The sequence below is a fragment of the Oncorhynchus mykiss genome, chromosome 16, assembly GCF_013265735.2.
Source record: "Oncorhynchus mykiss isolate Arlee chromosome 16, USDA_OmykA_1.1, whole genome shotgun sequence".
NCBI lineage: Eukaryota > Metazoa > Chordata > Actinopteri > Salmoniformes > Salmonidae > Oncorhynchus > Oncorhynchus mykiss.
The window spans coordinates 32,281,162-32,305,169 of NC_048580.1; the positions used below are offsets into that span (position 1 = coordinate 32,281,162).

General features: G+C 41.3%; 1 protein-coding gene across 4 annotated transcripts in view; it reads right to left on the reverse strand.

The window, feature by feature from the left end:
- Window positions 1–24,008, reverse strand: part of LOC110491825 (TOX high mobility group box family member 2) — a 120,567-nt gene that overhangs the window by 50,875 nt on the left and 45,684 nt on the right. For 2 of the 4 annotated variants that reach the window (XM_021565614.2, XM_021565616.2), the window contains 2 exons: window positions 19,536–19,631; window positions 899–958 (listed from right to left, as the gene is read on the reverse strand). In XM_021565614.2, the coding sequence (XP_021421289.1) occupies window positions 899–958; window positions 19,536–19,631 (156 nt within the window). Of the gene's footprint in view, window positions 1–898; window positions 959–19,535; window positions 19,632–20,523; window positions 20,631–24,008 lie in introns of those variants that run through there. The other 2 variants (XM_036946725.1, XM_036946726.1) reach the window with 2 other exon arrangements.

Below are 24,008 nucleotides of genomic sequence, written 5' to 3' on the forward strand. Positions count from 1 at the left end.
AGCCAATAAACTGCTAAATCTATCGCTCGACCCCTCATTATATGGAGTCAATCCAGACATCAAAGAAAATACAATCTTATTAGGAAAGGTTTAGGGGGGTCTCTACTCAGCCTTTTGACTTCTGAACTTTGCACTCATGCTCCCTCTTTCTCTCTCCCTCTTCCTCTCCCTGCCTCCCTCCCTCCCCCTTCTCTCTCTCCCTCCCCCTTCTCTCTCTCCCTCCCTCTCTGTTGGCAAGTGCTAATTGATGAGGAGTTGTAACCTTATCATGTTTTGTTAAAGCATCAAGGTTTGCCGCTGTATCAACAAATCTTCCCATGTGTTCTAGCTCTAGCCGTGAGTACTCTGCTCCCCTCCCCCCAGTCTACTGGAGTGAGTGTCGGGTCAGCTCCTATCTTAGCTACACTCCTAAGCTCCCAACAGGCTAGTTAGACAGAAATCTAACAACACCTTATAACACATTTTAATACAGTAAAACCTCAATACACCAAGTCTGGAGGAAGTTTGTGCATGGCCTATGCTCTCAATGGAACGAAAGGGTTTGAGACAAGTAAGTCAGTGAAAACTGTTTTGGTAAAAACAAATCCACACCTTACCTTGCCTGGACTAGGTAACACAGCTATGGGTTTTCGGAACTCCATAATAACTAGTCAATAATTAAGCATGGGAAGTTACTCTCCATGTTAGGAATAGAGAAAACTACAACATGTGGATGACCAGGAGGGTGGTAGCTCTGAAGCAACATTGTTCAATTGTTTTTGCTTTTCATACTTTGCTATTAGACATTTAAACGCTTCAGTTTAGCTGATGCAGCCGCCACAGATAGAATGGCATTTGACCATAAGGTAGAACCTGTTTGTTCAAACTTCAGTATTAGTTGGTGAACCGGCCTACTCACCTGGCTTGGTGACCGAAACTCCTGGTTATTGTCATTCATGTACATGTTGTCACCATCAAACTGTAAAAAGAAATAGAAAGAAAACAAATATTATGTGAATAAGAGTTCTAAACACAGAGAGAGTGAAAGAGAAAGAAAGAGAGAGAAAGAGCGAGAGAAGTAGTGATGGCTTTACGGGTGGCCTGAAGCGTGAGTCTAATTACTTTGTCACATTCTCTAAACCTCGTTGTGGCAGTGTCGGTAATTACAGTTCATCAGTGGGCACTAATTAGGCTAGTTGAGCCAAGTGACGAGCGATGGGCTTTCCCCTGTGGGGTCGAGAATACCCTATGTGTATACTGTGTGTGTGCTCATGTGTGTGTGTGTGTGTGCACATGTGTGTGTGCGCATGTGTGTGTATGAGTACTTGGCTGTTGAAGGGAAGGGATGCCATGTCTCTCACATGGGGTATAAGCAATGAGGAGTATGCTAAGAGAAGAGAACACTTGATGCTGACCCTAATGCTAAACACTAATGAATGAGGGGGAATGCCTTTACTGGGACTTTAGCATGGCTGTGCTCCAATCAGATTGTGTGGCTGAACTGTTTTAAGACATGGCCCTGACACTAGACAAACTACAGTGCTATGCTGTTTTAGCTACATTGCTATGGTTAGCGTGACTTACAGATGGGCCACAATTTTGGAAAGATTCCTACTCAGACATAGGCCCCTTTGAGGACTCAGGGGCCATATCAAGTGTCCCAGTACTGATTTAAGACCAGTTTGTCTTTTAGATCACAATTAAAAAGGTTACATGGACTGGTGGGACCTGATCCTGGATCAGCAATCCTACTCTGAAATGCTTTATCAGGCCCAGATTCGAAGCAACACAGAAATTCATGAAGAGTATCACTTTTCAGTTGGAATCTTCTTGCCTGATAGTCATCTAACATCTTAAAATGAATTTCTTAAGAATGAGGAAAGTTCACAAAGCCTAAACTGAAGATACTACAAGAGATTTTCATGAAGCCATTGTGATGGAGAAATGTTTTTTATGGCCCAACAGAAAGCAATATATTGCCGTACAACCTTGGACTCTCCATAGCACTCAGATCTGTCATGAAGCCGTTTATACGGCAAATGGGATTAACCTTGACAGTGCCCTCACCGTGCATCGGGTATCCAGGACATTCATAGACATATATCAATACCAGCTCTCAACCCTCTATGGAATTATTTAAAGGCATGAAGGAGAGACAATGTTTTCTTGTTTGTTGACAAAAGTAATTATTTGCATAGCGTGGGCCACATCACCTAGCTCTGTGGGTTTAGGAAGGGGAACAGACAGACGGCAATGAAAACATGATCAAACAGCATTCTATTTCAAATTCCACAGATGGGGAGATACAGTGGGATTTAATGGGTGGTCTTTTCCGATCCAGAAGAAATGGATTGAAGGTTTGCTAGCTAGAAAAACACAGGTAGAATATCAGTGAACACAGATGGGCCACTGTGATTGGCTAAGAAATGATGACCTGAGAGGTCTGATGGATACGATCCCTGAGGGTGAAAGAAAATATCCACAGTGGAAGACATTAAAAAGAGGGAGATAGAGAGATACAGAGAGGCAGAGAAAGAGAGAGATTCACAAATTACACCAGATTATTAGTAATAGCGAGTAATGACTGGGGAATGAGCAGTGACCCGAGGCAATGGTTGGTTAATGATGCATTCAAAGGAAACATTGTGAGGATCTACTTGCTTATTCTAAAGAATACATTACTATTCCTAACTATAGATTCACCACCCAGACACATAAATAAGCCGTCTCAACGACACCTCAGTTTCAGAGGGGTCGGTCGGGTTAAATGCAGAAGACACATTTCAGTTGGAGGCATTCAGTTGTACAACTGACTAGGTATCCCCCTTCCATTTCCCTTTCTTGTCTCCAAGAATGTATTCAACACGTTTTAGCACTGCACAAAACACACTTATAATATTTTTTTGGGGGGGAACTATGCTACTTAAAGAGAACTATACTGAACAAAAATATAAACGCAACAGGCAACAATTTCAAAGATTTTAATGAGTTAGAGTTCATATAAGGGAATCAGTCAATTGAAATAAATTCATTAGGACCTAATCTATGGATTTCACATGAATGGGAATACAGATATGCATCTTTTGGTCACAGATAAAAATGTGCCTCACGATCTTGTCAATGTACTTCTGTGCATTCAAATTGCCGTTGATAAAATGCAATTGTGTTCATTGTCCATAGCTTATGCCTGCCCATAACATAACCCCACTACCACCATGGGGCACTCGGTTCACAACGTTAACATCAGCGAACCACTTGCCCACACAATGCCATACACATGGTCTACGATTGTAAAGCCGGTTGGATGCATTGCTCAATTCTCTAAAACGACATTGGAAGCGGCTTATGGTAGAGAAATTAACATTAAATTCTCTGGCAAAAGCTCTGGTGGACATTCCTAGAGTCCCAATGCCAATTGCATGCTTCCTCAAAACTTGAGACATTGTTGTGTGACAAAACAACATATTTTAGAGCGGCCTTTTATTGTCCCCAGCACAAGGTGCACCTGGGTAATGATCAAGCTGTTTAATCAGCTTCTTAATATGCTTCACCTGTCGGGTGGATGGCTTATCTTGGAAAATGAGACATGCTCACAAACAGGGATGTAAACAAATTTGTGCACAAAATCTGAGAGAAATATGATTTTTGTGTATATGGAATATTTCAGAGATTTTTTTAAATTTCAGCCCATGAAACATGGGACAAACACTTTACATGTTGCGTTTATGTTTTTGTTCAGTTTATATAAGCATAGTTTAAATACTGAGCATCAACATTCTGTTTGCTTTGAATAAGTAATATATTGTCAGACATCACAGGCTTATCTCCTTTCAAAACCATAACACATTTGTGAACAACAACTTGAACAATGAGTGGTACAGGGTGATATAATTGTTTCATATGAAAGCCTCTACAGCACGTCCACATACTGTATTTGGACTACTCTATTTAATTTAATGTATCAAAAACCACTGTCATGTCGGCGATTAGATAAAGTGAGATAAAGAGGTAAGGTTGGGTCTCATTGTACAGTCAACGAATAGACCATTTTTAAAAATATTTTATCCTCTTGTTTTAAAGCTATGCCATTAAACAAAATGGATAAAGAATTAAAGTGTTTATTTCATGTCACAGTCTTGTCTTTTCAACACGGAGGTGGGATGAAAATCTGACGTTCAAATTGAAACCATCCAACTACCAATCAACCCCCAAGACAACAGATAAAGGTCAGACATTTTGTAATTCAACATGGCTGCTCATATATTCCAATGTAAGCCTTTTCCTATGCTCTGCTATAGCTCTCCTTGCACTGGCTCTCCCATTTAAAATGCCAATTTATCCTCAGCTGAATGCTATCAGTGCAGCCATTACTCCACATTCACTGCAGAAACCATCCTCTTTGCCCCCCCCCTTCTCTCACTCTCTCTCTCTCTCTCTCTCTCTCTCTCTTTGCCTGTCTCTCTCCCTGCCTCTCTCTGCCAACATCGGTCTCTGCCTCTCTCTATCTTTCTCTCTGTCTCTCTCTCTCTCCAGTGGGCACTGGCAGTGCTTCCCCATTGCCGGTCTAATTGTGCATTCTGACTAGACAAGGGAGTCATTAAGCAGTAATTACACACATGTTGTTTTCGGCAAACATCTCTATTTGGATTGCTTTGCATGGTAATTGTTCAGCAGGGACCACCTCTCGCAATGTTTCACAGTGTGAAACGTGGTGGAGAGAAAGAGAGACAGGGAGAAAGAGGGAGAGTGTGAGAGACAGAGAGAGAGAGAGAGAGAGAGAGAGAGAGAGAGAGAGAGAGAGTGTGAGGGGGAGGGGGGAGAGTGATGGCCCAGAACTAGGTCAGGCCTTGCCATCATCGACGAGCATGGCTCTTCAAAAATAATGAACCCACAAGGTGGAAGTAATGCTAACTAGCGTATCTAGGGAATACATGTAATATTTACAGTGCTAATAGTAGAATACAATGTTGCTGTCTTTTCATCTTGGCTTGCGGGATTGTTCAATGCTGGATTTGAAAATTACAGGCTGCATTGAAGAAACCCTTTGATGGATGGGGTAATATGACTGCCATAATGCTACCATGCTACTATGGAACATCTGGGGAGTTGTATGTCCTCATTTCCTCTTGCACATCAATACAACTATCCCACAGACCTGGGTTCAAATACTATTTAAAATGATTTCAAATACTTTATAAGGGTTTGATTGAGCTGGCCTGGCGCAATGGAACCAAAAGAGTAGCTGCAAAAGTGCTAACAAAGATTGTGGATAAATTAAGATATCCCACTATGTTTAAAAAGCTTTTGAACATTGAAAATAATTGTCAGTTCCGGTCTGCTTAATGGGGTGGTTCTCCCATAGACAACAATGCATTAGCAGTTGGGTCTGGTCTGCTTAGTTCATTGACTGTAACATAACCAGAAATAAATTAGGGAGTGGGATGTCTCGCTTCCTCTTCCATCTCTGGTGCTAACCCTGGTAGGTTACAGCAAACACTCAAAGTATTTGAAGATTTCAAATTTGTACCCATGTCTGCTATCCCACCATTACACTAAAGAATCCATTCCCCTTGGTGGGCTAGCCAAAGTTAAAAAAACTTCAAACACCTTACATAGACCTGACTTCACATTTTAGCTTGCAGCATAGGCCTACAGCTGAACGGCAGTAAGAAAACAAACAGGCTGATCAATTAGACCACTCCATTGGGTTCTATTCACTAGGCACCAAATGGGACTGAAGAACTGAAGGAAAAAATGTTAAGGTCCAATGCAGCTGCTTTTCTCTCAATATCAAATCATTTCTGGGTAACAATTAAGTACCTTACTTTGATTGTTTTTCAATTCAAATGGTCAAATAGAAACAAAAATAGCTTCTTAGCAGAGAGCATTTTCTCAAGCAAGAATTTTTCGAACAGTTTTTGAATTAAATGTTTTATGTTGACGCAGAAAGTAAGCAACATACTGGCTCAATAGTGTGACTGTGTGAGAGCGAAGTCTTTCATCTCGCTCATTTCAATATCCTAGCCGATTCATTGATGATACTGTAGGCCCTTGCTTTACTGAAGTCGCAAGACATTGCAAGCCAAGAAATTGTGAAATACAGCATTCCATCGCGTGATACAGCTTTTGATTGCCGATGGATCGGCCTAGTGCACGGTTCTGACTGTCTGCCAGGTGGCCGACCTGCCTATACTGAAAGATGCAAGTGTTTGTGTTCTAGGAAGCACAGCAACTAATCAGTCTCCTCCGTTCCAAAAACACTGAATCTTTAGAGTCTTGACACTCACAAATGGGAGTTGACACCGGGAGTCGACGTGCAAGGAGTCGAGGAATCGAGGGACAGGTAAGAAAAAATTGCGGACATGTAATGGCTGACTGAACGAAGTTAGGTGGAGCACCTCAAGATAAAACGTAATATTAAACATCGACAAGTTAGACAAAAATATTAGCACTGCACAATCTGGTGGGTGATAACCTTCAATCTGGAAAATAACACAAAACAAATCTTAAGACATTTAACGGCAAATATTACGAAAACAAGCAACACCCAAACCTGACGGAGACGAAAACGTGACTCTTCTACAGACACAGACAATTTAATATTTTCACCACCGGGAATGGTAAAGGTCGAAACCGTTCTGTTAAAATCAATAAATGACAAACTGGGTATACTTGAATTAGTTAGTAAGGATATAAAAGTGTTGAAGGCAAGCCTCGAGATGAGTGATGAAAAAGCTGCAACATTGGAGAAGGAAACAAACAAGCTAAAAGGGACTGTCAATAAGATTGAAACCGAAGTGAATGAAATTAAAAAGGAGAACACCGTTCTGAGAGAAGCCTTACTGGACATACAGACTAGATCCATGAGAGAGAATCTGGTACTTACAGGTATCCAGGAGAAAGAAGGGGAAGTTCCTGAATCTGTAGTTAGAGTTCCTCCTTACAGCGCTTAAGATTCCACGCGAAGCTATCGACAAAATCCAACCTGATTTACACCGCTTCGGACATAGAGGCCAAAGGTATGAACGCCCAATCGACAAATTTGCTTCATTTAAAGATAAAATAATGGTTAAAAGCCTGGGAAAAAGACTTGCTGGGACCAAAATTGGCATGAATGATCAGTTTCCGAAGGAAATTGCAGAACGGCGTAAAGTTCTGTATCCAATTTTCAAAGAAAATATATTAAAAGGGAAATGAGTAACTCTCGTCGTTGATAAACTATATATTGATAACCAGTTGTTCAGAGACACAAAGACTACTCCATGGTTATTTTAAAATTACAAAGTTCTCATAGATGAGGAAAATAATGAAACAATTCTAGCTCGGTTATGGATTGTAACAATACAATTATTATTATTTTTTGCTTTTGTATATATCTTCACATATAACTAATTGGAACACACAAGCACTAATTCAACATGGTGAAGATACAAACTAGGTAAACAGAAGGCACAGTATGTGTGGCTGGTGTGGTGTATGTTTATTTTTTATTTTATTTGTTATGTTTGGGAAAGTTGAGTGAGTGAGAAATGATATGGTTGCATATCCCAGAACCAATGTATTGCTGTGAGCCGGGGTATGAGAGGGCTTTCAATGTTGTTCAGATGATGGATATACTTTTATAATGAATTATACGTCTTATTTATTTATTGTCCTATCATGGGGAACTACATTTTTAAAATAAATTATATCTAATTATTTATTTATGATCCTAATTTAATTATACGGTCCATAACCCTATACCCTAGACACCCACCTGAATGACCTAGATACTAAGGAGAAGTCCCTAACTGTTTTATGGGCCTGCTGTAAGCGGTCTGTATGCAGCCAAAATGCGGTCAGAGACCAAGGGCAGCACTACCCCCTCAAGATTCTGAGCATGCTTGGCAGGGTTGGTCCTGCAAAGCCAAAGCACCCTAAAGGGAGAGCATTCTATACAAGGAAATTCTCAAAGCTGCTAATGAGAACCTTGACGACTTTGTACCTAGCCGGTGGGGATTCCGATACCACCCTCATGGAGTCTGTTTCTTTTGTGGCCTGCTGGAGGTCATTTTGCAGGGCTCTGGCAGTGCTCCTCCTGCTCCTCTTTGCACAAAGACGGAGGTAGCGGTCTTGCTGCTGGGTTGTTGCCCTCCTACGGCCTCCTCCACGTCTCCTGATGTACCGGCCTGTCTCCTGGTAGCGCCTCCATGCTCTGGACACTATGTTGACAGACACAGCAAACCTTCTTGCCACAGCTCGCATTGAGGTGCCATCCTGGATGAGCTGCACTACCTGAGCCACTTGTGTGGGTTGTAGACTCCGTCTCATGCTACCACTAGAGTGAAAGCACCGCCAGCATCCAAAAGTGACCAAAACATCAGCCAGGAAGCATAGGAACTGAGAAGTGGTCTGTGGTCACCACCTGCAGAACCACTCCTTTATTGGGGGTGTCTTGTTAATTGCCTATAATTTCCACCTGTTGTCTATTCCATTTGCACAACAGCATGTGAAATTGATTGTCAATCAGTGTTGCTTACTAAGTGGACAGTTTGATTTCACAGAAGTGTGATTGACTTGGAGTTACATTGTGTGGTTTAAGTGCTCCCTTTATTTTTTTGAGCAGTGTATGTTATTGGACAATAAACAGATATGGCTTATTAACCTATACGGTCCGAATAATGATGATCCAAGCTTCTTTGAAAATATTTATAAGAATTTATCAACTCTACAAGCAACACTAGACTCTATTATTATGGTGGGAGATTTTAATACTGTCTTAAAAACCTCTATGGACCGGAAAGGAAATCACACTACAAACTATCACCCTCGGGCACTTAAGGAAATCATGAATGTCATGGATATATTGGAATTAGTGGATATATGGAGACTTAAATACCCTGACCTAGTGAAATATACATGGTGGAGGCTTAATCAAGCTAGTCGTCTTGACTACTTTCTTATGCCATTCTCTCTGGCACCAAAAATTTAAAAAGTGTTGATAGGGGACAGAATGTGGATGGATCATCACATAATTGGCATATATATTACTCTTACATTTCCACGTGGGCGAGGATATTGGAAATGGAATCAAAGCCTACTAGATGATAAATTGTTTAGAACTAGGACAGAAGAATTTGTAACTGACTTTTTCAGACATAACATAGCAGATCCCCTTATTGTATGGGACACTTTTAAATGTGCCTTTAGAGGCCATGCAAATCAGTACTCATCTATAAAACAAAAGCAATTTACAGTGCCTTGCGAAAGTATTCGCCCCCTTGAACTTTGCGACCTTTTGCCACATTTCAGGCTTCAAACATAAAGATATAAAACTGTATTTTTTTGTGAAGAATCAACAACAAGTGGGACACAATCATGAAGTGGAACGACATTTATTGGATATTTCAAACTTTTTTAACAAATCAAAAACTGAAAAATTGGGCGTGCAAAATTATTCAGCCCCTTTACTTTCAGTGCAGCAAACTCTCTCCAGAAGTTCAGTGAGGATCTCTGAATGATCCAATGTTGACCTAAATGACTAATGATGATAAATACAATCCACCTGTGTGTAATCAAGTCTCCGTATAAATGCACCTGCACTGTGATAGTCTCAGAGGTCCGTTAAAAGCGCAGAGAGCATCATGAAGAACAAGGAACACACCAGGCAGGTCCGAGATACTGTTGTGAAGAAGTTTAAAGCCGGATTTGGATACAAAAAGATTTCCCAAGCTTTAAACGTCCCAAGGAGCACTGTGCAAGCGATAATATTGAAATGGAAGGAGTATCAGACCACTGCAAATCTACCAAGACCTGGCCGTCCCTCTAAACTTTCAGCTCATACAAGGAGAAGACTGATCAGAGATGCAGCCAAGAGGCCCATGATCACTCTGGATGAACTGCAGAGATCTACAGCTGAGGTGGGAGACTCTGTCCATAGGACAACAATCAGTCGTATATTGCACAAATCTGGCCTTTATGGAAGAGTGGCAAGAAGAAAGCCATTTCTTAAAGATATCCATAAAAAGTGTCGTTTAAAGTTTGCCACAAGCCACCTGGGAGACACACCAAACATGTGGAAGAAGGTGCTCTGGTCAGATGAAACCAAAATTGAACTTTTTGGCAACAATGCAAAACGTTATGTTTGGCTTATAAGCAACACAGCTGAACACACCATCCCCACTGTCAAACATGGTGGTGGCAGCATCATGGTTTGGGCCTGCTTTTCTTCAGCAGGGACAGGGAAGATGGTTAAAATTGATGGGAAGATGGATGGAGCCAAATACAGGACCATTCTGGAAGAAAACCTGATGGAGTCTGCAAAAGACCTGAGACTGGGATGGAGATTTGTCTTCCAACAAGACAATGATCCAAAACATAAAGCAAAATCTACAATGGAATGGTTCAAAAATAAACATATCCAGGTGTTAGAATGGCCAAGTCAAAGTCCAGACCTGAATCCAATCGAGAATATGTGGAAAGAACTGAAAACTGCTGTTCACAAATGCTCTCCATCCAACCTCACTGAGCTCGAGCTGTTTTGCAAGGAGGATTGGGAAATAATTTCAGTCTCTCGATGTGCAAAACTGATAGAGACATACCCCAAGCGACTTACAGCTGTAATCGCAGCAAAAGGTGGCGCTACAAAGTATTAACTTAAGGGGGCTGAATAATTTTGCACGCCCAATTTTTCAGTTTTTGATTTGTTAAAAAAGTTTGAAATATCCAATAAATGTCGTTCCACTTCATGATTGTGTCCCACTTGTTGTTGATTCGTCACAAAAAATACAGTTTTATATCTTTATGTTTGAAGCCTGAAATGTGGCAAAAGGTCGCAAAGTTCAAGGGGGCCGAATACTTTCGCAAGGCACTGTAGATCAAGAGTCCATATTAAACAAAGAAAATTGAAGGAAACAGTACAGTTAGATAGCAATAAAACGGTACCATAGAGGCACAGAATAAGTTAGAGGAAAAACTAAAACGAAATGGAGGAACCTATTCAAGAAAGATCCAGTGTAATAGATTATAAAAATAAAGCGAACTGGATGGAATATGGGGAAATATGCACCAAATTATTTTTCAATCTTCAATATAGAAATGCTACCTAAAAAAATGTATTAAAACATGTTACAAATGATGGAGTCACGCATGATTCAACAAAATATATTTTGAAAGAGGAAGTAAAGTACTTTAAGAATATGTTTTTGTTTCAGGCTCCTCCATCTCCACTAACTGAAACTAATCGTATGGATTTTTGTCCTAATAATATTGTAAAATTAACATCTGTACAGAAAGACTCATGTGAAGGCCAAATTACAGAGGAGGAACTGCTTGATGCAATTGGATGGCATACCAGTGGAAGTATACAAAACTTTCTTTGATATACTCAAAGGACCATTATTAGCATGTTTTAACCACTCCTATAGAAATGGTAGATTATCAGACACGCAACAAGAAGGTCTGATATCATTATTACTGAAATAGGACCCAAGTGGTATATATAAAGATCCAGTCCATTTAAAACATTGGAGACCTCTTACACTTCAGTGTTGTGATGCAAAAATCCTAGCGCATAGAATTAAAAAAGTATTGTCAGATATTATTCATCCTAATCAGACAGGTTTTTTACATGGACGATACATTGGAGATAATATAAGACAAGTACTGGAAACAATAGAATACTATGAAATATCGGGGACACCAGGCCTGGTTTTCATAGCTGATTTTGAAAAGGCTTTTGATAAAGTACGACTGGAGTTTATATATAAATGCCTAGAATATTTCAATTTTGGGGAATCTCTTATAAAATGGGTTAAAGTTATGTATAGTAACCCTAGGTTTAAAATAGTAAATATTGGCTACATCTCAGAAAGTGTTCAACTCTCTAGAGGAGTAAAACAAGGTTGTCCACTATCGGCATATCTATTTATTATTGCCATCGAAATGTTAGCTGTTAAGATTAGATCAAACAATAATATTAAGTGATTAGAAATGTACGCTGATGATTCATGTTTTCTTTTAAAACCACAATTAGTCTCTCCACCGCCTCATAGAGGATCTAGATACTTTTGCTATTCTCTCTGAATTAAAACCAAATTATGATAACGTATATTACGAATTGGATCACAAAAAAATGCTAATTTTACATTACCATGTATGACAAAAAAGTACTTTTTACTCTTCTAATTATGTTGGGTGTGTGGTATATGGCCAATATACTTTAACACGGCAAAGGGCAATATCGCCAAGCCCTCTGCATTGCGTCATGCGTAAGAACAGCCCTTAGCTGTGGTGTATTGGCCATATACCACACCCCCTCAGGCCTTATCGCTCAATTATAGTTCAGGACTCTATGGTGTACATGATGTTCTCCTAAGCAGAAATTTAGAAGCACACAAATAAATCTAAGGAAACAATTAATGTATTTAAGTATTTTAATGATAAGAAATTACAAAAAGTTCATGAATATCCATGATCCATTCTCAATCAAGCGCAATCATTTGGTGAGACAAAAAAGTTCAGCTGCCCCTTTAAGGAACAGATCGTTACCATGGTAACTTGGGAAATCACTTGTCTGTGATGAAAAAAATCACATAGCGTGTGAACAAAATTATATAACTGGCCAAGAAACACGAGAACAAAGTCACATTTTAGTAGCTTTCCTTGTCATTTCGACCAACTTCTCCATGTGGCCTTTGGATAAAAAAAAAAAAACGGTTCCCAAATGCTCTGGGTAACCCCCCGCCAACGTGGCTGGTGAAATAGACATTCTTACCAATGACAAAATCTACCTGTATTTGGCGGGTGGTGGGTGTTAATTTCCAACCCTGCTCGTAGTGTAGAAACATATATAAAACACATGGAAATCATGTTTTTGACTGCACTGGGCCTTTAAGTAAAGTGATATCTCAATCCCAGGGGAAGTGGTCACGGACCCATACACATTGGTGGCTGCATTTCACCGTGTACCATGGTAGAAAGAAAAACTTTTGAAAACGATTTATTTTTTGTCAATTTCTAAGATAATCTATTAAGAGAAAGTGTATGATGCTTGTGACTTTAGAAGCTTTTGCCAGTACAGTACACTAACTCTCACTAAAAATTATTATCTCACCAAGCGGAATTAACAAGCACTGCTCAGCCATTCTGTGAAGAAAGGGGTGCAGTAGAGGGACTCATGCAATATGCATGTCTGTTTGAGCACCCTACTTCTCCATCTCCCCCTTCTCCCTTTTTCTTTCTGTGCAATTAACTGAACAAGGTCCTCGCCAACCTCAACCTCAACATTTCCTGAAACAATGTGTGACTGAATTTTGTGAGGGCCCATCCTGTCACAAAGAAAGAAAGAAAGAAAGAAAGAAAGAAAGAAAGAAAGAAAGAAAGAAAGAAAGAAAGAAAGAAAGAAAGAAAGAAAGAAAGAAAGAAGAGAATGAGAACAAGAAAAATGTTTCTCAGAGTTATAATGGCGACAAGGAGAGAAAAGTGTGTCTACCACAGTGACAATCTTGATGTTTTAACACACCCGGAGCAAACAATGGACATGGAACACACACACACACACACACACACACACACACACACACCCATAAAGAGAGCAGCCTGTGGCCATGGCAACATGTGCTCTGTTGTCGTTAGATAAGGGGAAACAGGGCCTCTTCCTGGTTCTGACTGCTTGATCCCAACTACACAGACAGAGCTGCTGCAGCAGTGCTAGTTAACTGCCACCACTAGTGCCTCACATCCACCTTTTGTTTTCTCCCTCTCTACCACATAATTCATCTGCAGATGCAAATATGTCTTTATCTATACATAGTACACAGATCTTTATTACAGATATGATCATCTCTACAGCTAGCAGTACACACGAGCTAGACGGGTGAGTGTCAAACTCTGTGGCATTACACCTGAATGAATCCAACTACAAATGTTTATGAAATACCCCCTGTTTGCCAGTCTCATTAGCTTACCTTAGAGCCTAACTTATACCATTAAGCAAGGTAGGCCTAATGCTACAAAACACTTAAAGACAACAAGATTCAACTCTATAACAATAAATATAGCGAGTCAGAGAGAATATGTTCCATTGGTATTTTTATTTGGTTCCGGAATCAATGTAGTCCTAATTCATAGTAGAGTGCTATTATTATAATATATATATATTCTAATATGAAGAGCAAAAGAAGGATGGATTCAACTTTTGACACTCTATGGAGGCCTTTTTTCACTGCAAATATGTATGGGTGGTAAAAAAAGAAAATGGCAGCCAGCTGAGATTATTTCCATCCCTCCACTTTCTGTTGCAGTCAAACCACTAGAACACAGCAGAGTTTGAACAACAGAGAGATTGAAAGAGAGATTGAAGAGAAAGGACTTGTGGAATGGGGTAGGTGGGGTGGTGCTTAATAAGGTCTTGTTGTCACTGCGAGAGCATACAATAGAATAAAAATCTTGACGTCGATGCACAATCTCCCAATCAAGCAATGCTCACAGGTCAATAGTTGAAAGAAAGATTGAATCAGTTTTTAGCATGGTCGTCATGCACCCCAAAAATCAGATGCGGCACAAAGTACGTGAGGATGACTGGGGGGTTGGTCCGAAGTGGGTTTATGCCCGTTGTCCTGTTGTAAGGTGAACCTTCACCCCAGTCTGAGCTCCTGAGAGCTCTGGAGTAGGTTTTCATCAAGGATCTCTCTGTACTTTGCTCCGTTCATCTTTCCCTCAATCCTGACTAGTCTCCCAGTAAAACATCCCCACAACATGATGCTGCCACCACCATGCTTCACAGTAGGGATGGTGCCAGGTTTCCTCCAGACGTGACGCTTGGCTTTCAGACCAAAGAGTTGAATCTTGGTTTCATCAGACCAGAGAATCTTGTTTCTCATGGTGTGAGAGTCTTCAAGTGCCTTTTGGCAAACTCCAAGTGGGCTGTCATGTGCCTTTTACTGAGGAGTGGCTTCCGTCTACCCACTCTACCATAAAGGCCTGCTTGGTGGAGTGCTGCAGAGATGGTTGTCTTTCTGGAAGATTCTCCCATCTCCACAGAATAACTCTGGAGCTCTGTCAGAGTGACCATCGAGTTCTTGGTCACCTCCCTGAACAAGGCCCTTCTCCCCCGATTGCTCAGTTTGGTTAGGCAGCCAGCTCTAGGAAGAGTCTTGGTGGTTCCAAACTTCTCCCATTTAAGAATGATGGAGGCTACTGTGTTCTTGGGAACCTTCAATGCTGCAGAAATGTTTTGGTACCCTTCCCCAGATCTGTGCCTCGATACAATCCTGTCTCCTAGCTCTATAGACAATTCCTTCGACCTCATGGCTTGGTTTTTGCTCTGACACGCACTGTCAACTGTGGGACCTTATATAGGCAGGCGAACGCCTTTCCAAATCATGTCCAATCAATTGAATTTACCACAGGTGGACTCCAATCAAGTTGTAGAAACATCTCAAGGATGCTCAATGGAAACAGGTTGCACCTGAGCTCAATTTCGAGTCTCGTAGCAAAGGGACTGAATACTTATGTAAATAAGGTATTTCTGTTTTTTATAACATTTATAAATGCATGTTTTGCTTTGTCATTATGAGGTATCATGTGTAGATTGATGAGTAAATCCATTTTAGAATAAGGCTGTAATGTAATTGTTTTGTGAAAAAGTTAAGGGGTCTGAATACTTTTCCGAATGCACTGTATCTGGGCAAGCATGTATTTATTTTTAACAGGACTAATCGAAGAGGGCACGTGCCCCTGTTCCCCCTATAGGCATGACGCCTTTTTAGACATTCACCCATTTTACCGCAATTTGATATGGCCACTATGACCAATCTCAACCTTAACTTTCAACTCACTTACAATGTAAAAATAATAATTTCACAATACTTACAGATAGAGTTTGAACTCAACATAGCCTTTGTTTTAGAATCAATGCCAAGACGATAGTAGAGCAACATACAGTATGCTCAAACACAGTACTAGAAAAGATTGAAGCATATATAGGAATCTAATTTAAAACTACTGCCATAGTATAACAAAAGTGTCATTGACCTGGTCTTTTGTATAACATGGTCTAGTCAACCCACAATAGGGGATAGGAAATGTAAAATAGCTTCATAATAAATACTGTTTACACGCAGTGAGTCTTGGCCTACATGTTTATGTTTGCAAGTATCTTACGTGTGTGAGGGTGCATGCATCTGTGTGTGTGCCTCTTAATGAACTTGAGTGTCTGTTGGTTTGACAGTGTGACGAGGATGTGTGTGTACATCAGAGAAAGTGTGTGAGCATGTGAGTAAAAGAGCCCACGTGTGTGTGTGCATGGGTACATGTATATAAAACTTGCTCACATCCCTGGAAAATGTGTACCACCCACACCGTCTTCCCCCATCCTCTCACTGTGGCCTCTGACAGCCCACCTATTAACCCGTGTCTGAGGAAACACTTCCTTAGAAATGAACAGCAACGTATCAAATTAATGAGCCAACTACAATTAGCCAGTCACTTTAGAAGGGATATTAGGTGAAACTGTAAGCCCATATGATTTGGTTAAAAAGCTAAGATTTCAAGGGGGCTTCTTTTTTTAGAAACAGGTCTTGCCTCTCCCTAAATAGCAGGACACAGCAGATTGTACAGTCACATTTCCTGCCAGTTCTTGACATTTGTAACACCACTTATCGGAATACAACAGCGACTACTCTTAAACTTTTGGATGTCGTCTACCATAAAGCCCTTCGCTTTATCACAGGTGACAGTTTAAATACACATCTCTGCATCCTGTATCAAAAGGTTAGTCCTGTTGGTAACTTCATTACTCCCTCTTTGTTTACAAAGCTCTATGGCACAAGCTTTCAACATACCTCACTTCGTTGTTGAAGTATAAAGACATGAGTCACAAAACACTTTCGCAGGGTTGTTTAACTCTTGAGATTCCTCAGGACTTCCCCGAATTGGGTAGATGCGCTTTAAGTTTTGATGTGCCTCACTGCTGGAACAATCTGTACAATTTGCTGAAATTGGATGTTCTGGTGCCGTTTAGTCAGTTTAGGCTATTGACTGAGGACCTGGTAGCTGAGATATGTTGATGTTTTCCTTGATATAATTTTTTATTTTATTTTTATTTTTGTGTATTTTAACTGTTGCTTGTATTCTAAAAATGTTTAAAGTGTAAAATGCAGTGCTCCCTTGTAAAAGCGACTTTGGTCTCAATGGGAAAATATATTGTAGTGTAGGCTAACCTGTGCACTGGTAGAAACCTAAACATGAGCATACATAGGGTAACAAGTGGAGAGGTAGACAAGAACTGAACACAGGCACCGAGGCACGCACAGACACACACACACACACAAACACACACACAAACACACACACAAACAAACAAAAGTTACACTACATGACCAAAAGTATGTGGACACTTGCACATCGAACAGCTCATTCCAAAATCATGGAAATTAATATGGAGTTGGTTCCCTCTTTGCTGCTATAACAGCCTCCACTCTTCTGAAAAGTCTTTCCACCAGATGTTGGAACATTTCTGCGGGGACATGCTTCCATTCAGCCACAAGAGCATTAGTGAGGCCGGGCACTGATGTTGGACGATAAGGCCTGGCTCGCAGTCGGCGTTCCAATTCATCCCAAAGGTGTTCTATGGAGTTGAGGTCAGGGCTCTGATCAGGCCAATCAAGTTATTCCACAATGATTTCGACAAACCATTTCTGTATGGACCTCGCTTTGTGCACAGGGGCATTGTCATGCTGAAACAGGAAAGGGCCTTCCCCAAACTTTTGCCACAAAGTTGGAAGCACAGAATCGTCTAGAATGTCATTGTATACTGTAGCATTAAGGTTTCCCTCCACTACTACTAAGGGGCCTAGCCTCAACCATGAAAAACAGCCCCAGACCATTTTTCCTCCTCCACCAAACTTTACAGTTGAAACTATGCATTGGAGCAGGTAGTGTTCTCCAGGCATCCTCCAAACTCAGATTCATCTGTAAGATAGTGAAGCGTGATTCATCACTCCAGAGAACGCATTTCCACTGCTTCAGAGCCCAAGGGCGTTGAGCTTTACACAACTCCAGCCGATGCTTGGCATTGTGCTTTGTGATCTTAGGGTGTTCGGCCATGGAAACCCATATCATACCCAGATGAACAATTCTTGTGCTGACGTTGCTTCCAGAGGCAGTTTGGAACTCGGTAGTGAGTGTTGAAACCGAGGACAGATGATTCTAACGCACTACGCTCTTCAGCACACAGCAGTCCCGTTCTGTGAGCTTGTGTGGCCCACCACTTTGCGGTTGAGCCGCTGTTGGTCCTAGACATTTCCACTTCGCACTTACAGTTGACCGGGGCAGCTCTAGCAGTACAGAAATGTGACAAACTGACTTGTTAGAAAGGTGGCATCCTATGATGGTGCCATGTTGAAAGTCACAGAGCTCTTCAGTAAGGCCCTTCTACTGCCAATGTCTGTCTATGGAGAATGCATGGCTGTGTGCTCGATTTTATACACCTGTCAGCAATGGGTCTGGCTGAAATAGCCGAATCCACTAATTTGAAGGGGTGTCCACATACTTTTGTATATATAGTTTATGTCTACCTCACCCATCCACCCACAAACTACACCAAAGAGTATACTGTACTGTAGACACACACAAAGCCACACACACATTAAAATGTAATGGCAAAGTGTAGCCGTGGAGCAGGGAGGGGAAGGAGTTTGTGTATGTGTGTGCGTGAGTGTGTGTGCGCGTGCGTCTGCACGTGTGTGTGTGGGTGTGTATGTGGGGTTTCTCTGGCGGGGGAGAGGATGCAGAGCAGAACCCACTTTTAACTGAATCTGGTAAACAGCGATGGGGAGATAAAGGGCAGAGTGAATGTCACATTACCCCAGCCCTTTGCCTCTGCTCACCGCAACATCAGATAACGGCAGTGGAAGAAAAAAAAGTCTGGTTTCCTCTAGCATATAATTGGTTATCTTAATGCAATCTACTGCTCTCTTGCCTCCCTGCACCATATGAATGTTTGAAAGAGAAAAGGAAAATGAAAAAATGTTTTAAAAAAGTGCGGCTGAAGTTTTGACTGTTCTGGCAGTGACAAAAATAAATCATTACAAGCAAAGGAGACGTATCAGTCTATTTACATCTCTGGCTGTTTTTTTCCCCCCTGCGTGGTTCCGTGTCAAAAGGTAGACTGTTGTGTTGCCGCCTTGTGTGACTTATTGAAGACTGCAGTGTTGTTGATGTGTATTATGTGGGATTGGACGTTTGGAGCGACAGACTACCATGGAGGAAACACAAGGGATGGTTTCATTAACTACTAGACTATAGTCGCGCCTATTTAGAGACTCGTCGATGTGTGTGTGTGTGTGTGTGTGTGTGTGTGTGTGTGTGTGTGTGTGTGTGTACATTCCCTTCGTACAAGTGCCTCTGGGTTTTCTTGTTGGCATGTCGGAGGACCACTAATGCGCTAATTCTAGATTCTAGAGAGTGTTAATTCGTGGATCACAACCTTCAAGGGGCTCAGCACCGATCCATGGGGAACACCCTCTGGGGCTTTAGTATAGAGGAAGGTTAGGGGGGCCTTAGCCATATCTCACCCCAGCAGTGGGCAGTCTTTTCCCAGCTGGGTTGGAGCCTGGGGGTGGGGTACCGTGGAGGAGCCGAATTCCTCGTTCACCCACACCGTACCGGGCCTGTGGTGAGAGAGACAGGGGGGAGAGAGAAAGAAAGAGTGAGAGAGACAGAAGAGAGAGAAGAGCAGGAGGGGAGAAAAAAAGAGGGAGGCCCTTTAGGAGTTACAAGCAGTGCATTTTCAAAAGGAACATATCAATCTGCGTAATACCCTCCCCTCTCCACCCTTCCCTCCACATGCGTGCAGGGGGAGGGGTAATGACATAGGTCTCAAACAGTGGTTCCATACAGTGCAACGCTGCACGAGGAAGAATGGAGCTTAATGAGCTGACATTATCGGCCACTCCCCATGCCCCTCAACCCCCAAGAGAGAGTGGGGCTGAACACTGGCACAGAGCCAAGGCTCTGGAGACTAGTGGAGAACCATAGAGCTCTCAAGCCTCATAGTAGTGGCTGGCTGGCCTAAACTAGAGCAATCTATACGTTACTGGAGGCTGCTGAGGGGAGAACGGCTCATAATAATGGCCAGAACGGAGCAAATGGAATGTCATCAAACACCTGGAAACCATATGTTTTATGTATTTGATACAATTCCACCTATTCCGCTCCAGTCATTACCACCAGCCCATTCTCCCCAATTAAGGTTTCACCAACCTCCTGTGCTATTCGGGCTAGGATGAATAACAGGAAAGAGAGGTCACTGTGAATTGAGGATTCATAATCAAATGTATACACACACACAAACACATACATGAGAACACACACTACACACTCACAGATGCAAACAAAGTATTCAGACCCCTTGACTTTTTCCACATTTGTTTCATTACAGCCTTATTCTAAAATGGATTAAATAAAAAAAATCATACACACAATAGTAATCTACACACAATACCCCATAATGAGAAAGCAAAAACATTTTGCAAATGCATTAAAAAGGAAAAACAGAAATACCTTATTTACATAAGTATTCAGATCCTTTAATATGAGACTCGAAACTGACCTCAGGTGCATCCTGTTTCCATTGATCATTCTTGATATGTTTCTACAACCTGATTGGAGTCCACCTGTGATAAATTCAATAGATTAGACATGCTTTGGAAAGGCACACACCTGTTTATATAAGCTCCCGCTATATATGAACCCAATGGTAACTCCAATGGTAACTCATGTCCTTGAGTGGCCAAACCAGAGCCCAGACTTGAACTCAATCGAACATCTCTGGAGAGACCTAAAATTAGCTTTGCATCAACACTCCCCATCCAACCACAGAGCTTGAGAGGATCTGAAGAGAAGAATGGGACAAACTCCCCAAATACAGGTGTGCCATGCTTGTAGCATCATATCCAAAAAGAGTTGAGGCTGCAATTGCTGCCAAAGATCAACAAAGTACTGAGTAAAGTGTCCATTTTTTTATTGTTAATAAATAAGCAAAAATGACTAAAAACCTATTTTTGCTTTGTCATTATGGGGTATTGTGTGTAGATTGATGAGGGGGGAAAACAATTTAATACATTTTAGAATAAGGCTGTAACCTAACAAAATGTCAAGGGATCTGAATACTTTCCGAAGGCTCTGTACAAGCACCACATTCACACATGCACACGTTTCAGAATGTATGCACACCTCTGAGCACCACACTTAAAAACATCTACCAAGCCACACGGCCTTGCTGTACAGCAGTTAGGAACACAGCACGTGCAGCCGAGGTACCCACACCGAAACCAGGGCCTCAAAGCGTTGTGGTGTGGCTGTGGCCTATCACCTTAAAGGACATGATGAAATAACCAATCAGGCCATTGACAGCTCCCCTATTTCTCGTTTGTCACATGGTTTGTGGGTGAATAAAAAGTTAAATAAAGCCTCAGCAGCCTTTTATGTTGCATCACCGGAAGCCAGTATGAAGATGCCTCCCACACATGGGTAGCGGAGAGTGGGGTAAGTTGAGCAAAAGGTGTAAGTTGATCAAGCCAAATATTGACCAAATATTTAGGAAGAGGTCATTTCATGGAGTCTGTGAAGGAATAAACCACATAGAAAAAGTGGTAAGCAAGTTAACTCCAAAAAACGTAGTCGAATTTACCCAGGGGTATGTCAGGGGTGCGCGAAATAAAAATGTGATTCACATTTTCAAACATGACATTTAGATTTTGGGTGATGTTTTTTTCTCACCTGAGTAGCCTCGTTTCACTGCCAAAAATAAAATTAAACCATCTAGTGTTCAGCGAAACAACAACACAATGTCAAATACAGGTAGCCTAGTCAAATAATTAACATCCAATCACATTAACCGTTACTCTCTCGCAGAAATTCCACTAACGGTCTATATGTAGCCAGACGTAGCTGCTGCTCATTCTGTTTGCTTTAAAATTGATATATATAGTTAAAAAAAAATGTAAAGCCTGCATCCATAGAGACACATACCAGCTCCACTGGTAGTACCAGTGGTACTACACCTGCACCTGTCGACGACACAAGTTGCTCTGCTTCCACGAGCACATCCAATGCTAGCATCAGTAATTCTACATTTGTTGCTAGCCCAGCTAGCATGGACACTGACAGTTGTGAATCTGACGCAGCCGAAGAGCTACTGCCCCATTACCTGGGAAAGCACCGAACAACAGACAGGGACGTTGGACCTTCGAAGAGGTGCAAATAAGATGAGAACTACATTGATTTGGGGTTCAATTATATTGGGAGTAGTGCCTTTCCTCAGCCACAGTGTGTTATACGTGCAAAAGTATGATCTCACAACTCAATAAAACCTTCACTCATGCGCAGACATTTAGAAAAGAAACATGGCGATATGAAAAATAAGACCCAGGCGTTTTTTGAGTGAGAATTAGTAGTAAGTCGTGAATTCTATGCGTTACAGCAACATGAGTCAACAGACATGGCGGGCCTGGCACAGCTCCTGGAAAATGTCCGTTACGTTTATGGGGGGTCAATTAAGGAAGACATCCTCTTCTGAAAACCATTGGAAACCAGGACAACAGGAGATGATATCAAATGGACTTTGGTGGTCAAGATGTGTTGGTATCTGCACTGATGGCGCAAAAGCCATCAAACTCTTGTGTATTTTCTGCATTATGCAATGATATGGGCAGTGACCATGTAATGCTTTTACAACATACAGAAGTGCGCTGGTTATCAAGGGGCAAAGTTTTGAGAAGTTTTTTAAAATTGAGAGACAAGCTTAAAGTTTTCTTTACTGACCATCATTTTCACTTGTCTGACCACTTGCACGATGACGAGTTTCTCAAACGACTGGCCTATCTGGGTGGTTTTTTCACGCCTGAAAGATCTGAATCTAGGATTCCATGTACTCTCCGCAACTATATTCAATCTGCGGGACAAAATTGAGGCTATGATTAAGAAGTTGGAGCTCTTCTCTGTTTGCATTTCCATCATTGTATGATTTTTTGTGTGCTAATGAACTCAAGCTTACGGACAATGTCAAATGTGATATAGCGAAGCACCGGAGTGAGCTGGGTGCGCAATTACGCAGGTACACACACAACTGGATTCATTATCCCTTTCATGCCCTGCCTCCAGTTCACTTACCAATATCTGAACAAGAGAGCCTCATTGAAATTGCAACGAGCAGTTCTGTGAAATGTGAATTTAATCAGAAGCCACTGACAGATTTCTGGATAGGGCTGCGAGTATCCTGCCTTGGCAAATCGCACTGTTAAGACACTCATGACCTTTGCAACCACGTACCTATGTGAGAGTGGATTCTCAGCCCTCACTAGCATGAAAACTAAATACAGGCACAGACTGTGGAAAATTATTTAAGACTGAGACTCTCTCCAATACAACCCAACATTGCAGAGTTATGTGCATCCTTTCAAGCACACCCTTCTCATTAGCCTGTGGTGAGTTATTCACAATTTTTGATGAACAAATAAAGTTTTATATGTAAGATGGCAAAACAAAGAGCAAAATGAATGATTATTATTTGTGCCCTGGTCCTATAAGAGCTTTTTGTCACTTCCCACGAGCCGGGTTGTGACAATAACTCACACTCATTCCATTGTTTAATATATTTTGTGTAGAGTGTGCGCGTGTGTTTCAGGCTTACAATGATGACAAAAAACAACACTTGAGAGTGCGCTGACCATGGTGCTAGAGGGGGTACGCAGCTGGAGGTTGAATGTTTGAAGGGGTACAGGACTATAAAAAGTTTGGGAACCACTGTTAGAGGTTTCATGATGCATGTATCTAAACCAAAGTAGATCATTTTAACATTGTTCTATACATCAGTTGGGGTTTCAATAAGCTTCAATATGAGGTCCTAAAACTAGCAAGAAAGTGCATCCTTGTAGATGTGTGGGCTAATATAATACAAATGTTAGCCAATGACAAGTTGAGCAAATTGTTGAGTATTCTTCCCAGACGTAATGCAAGGCATTATCGCTGGGATATTGGGTAACAAC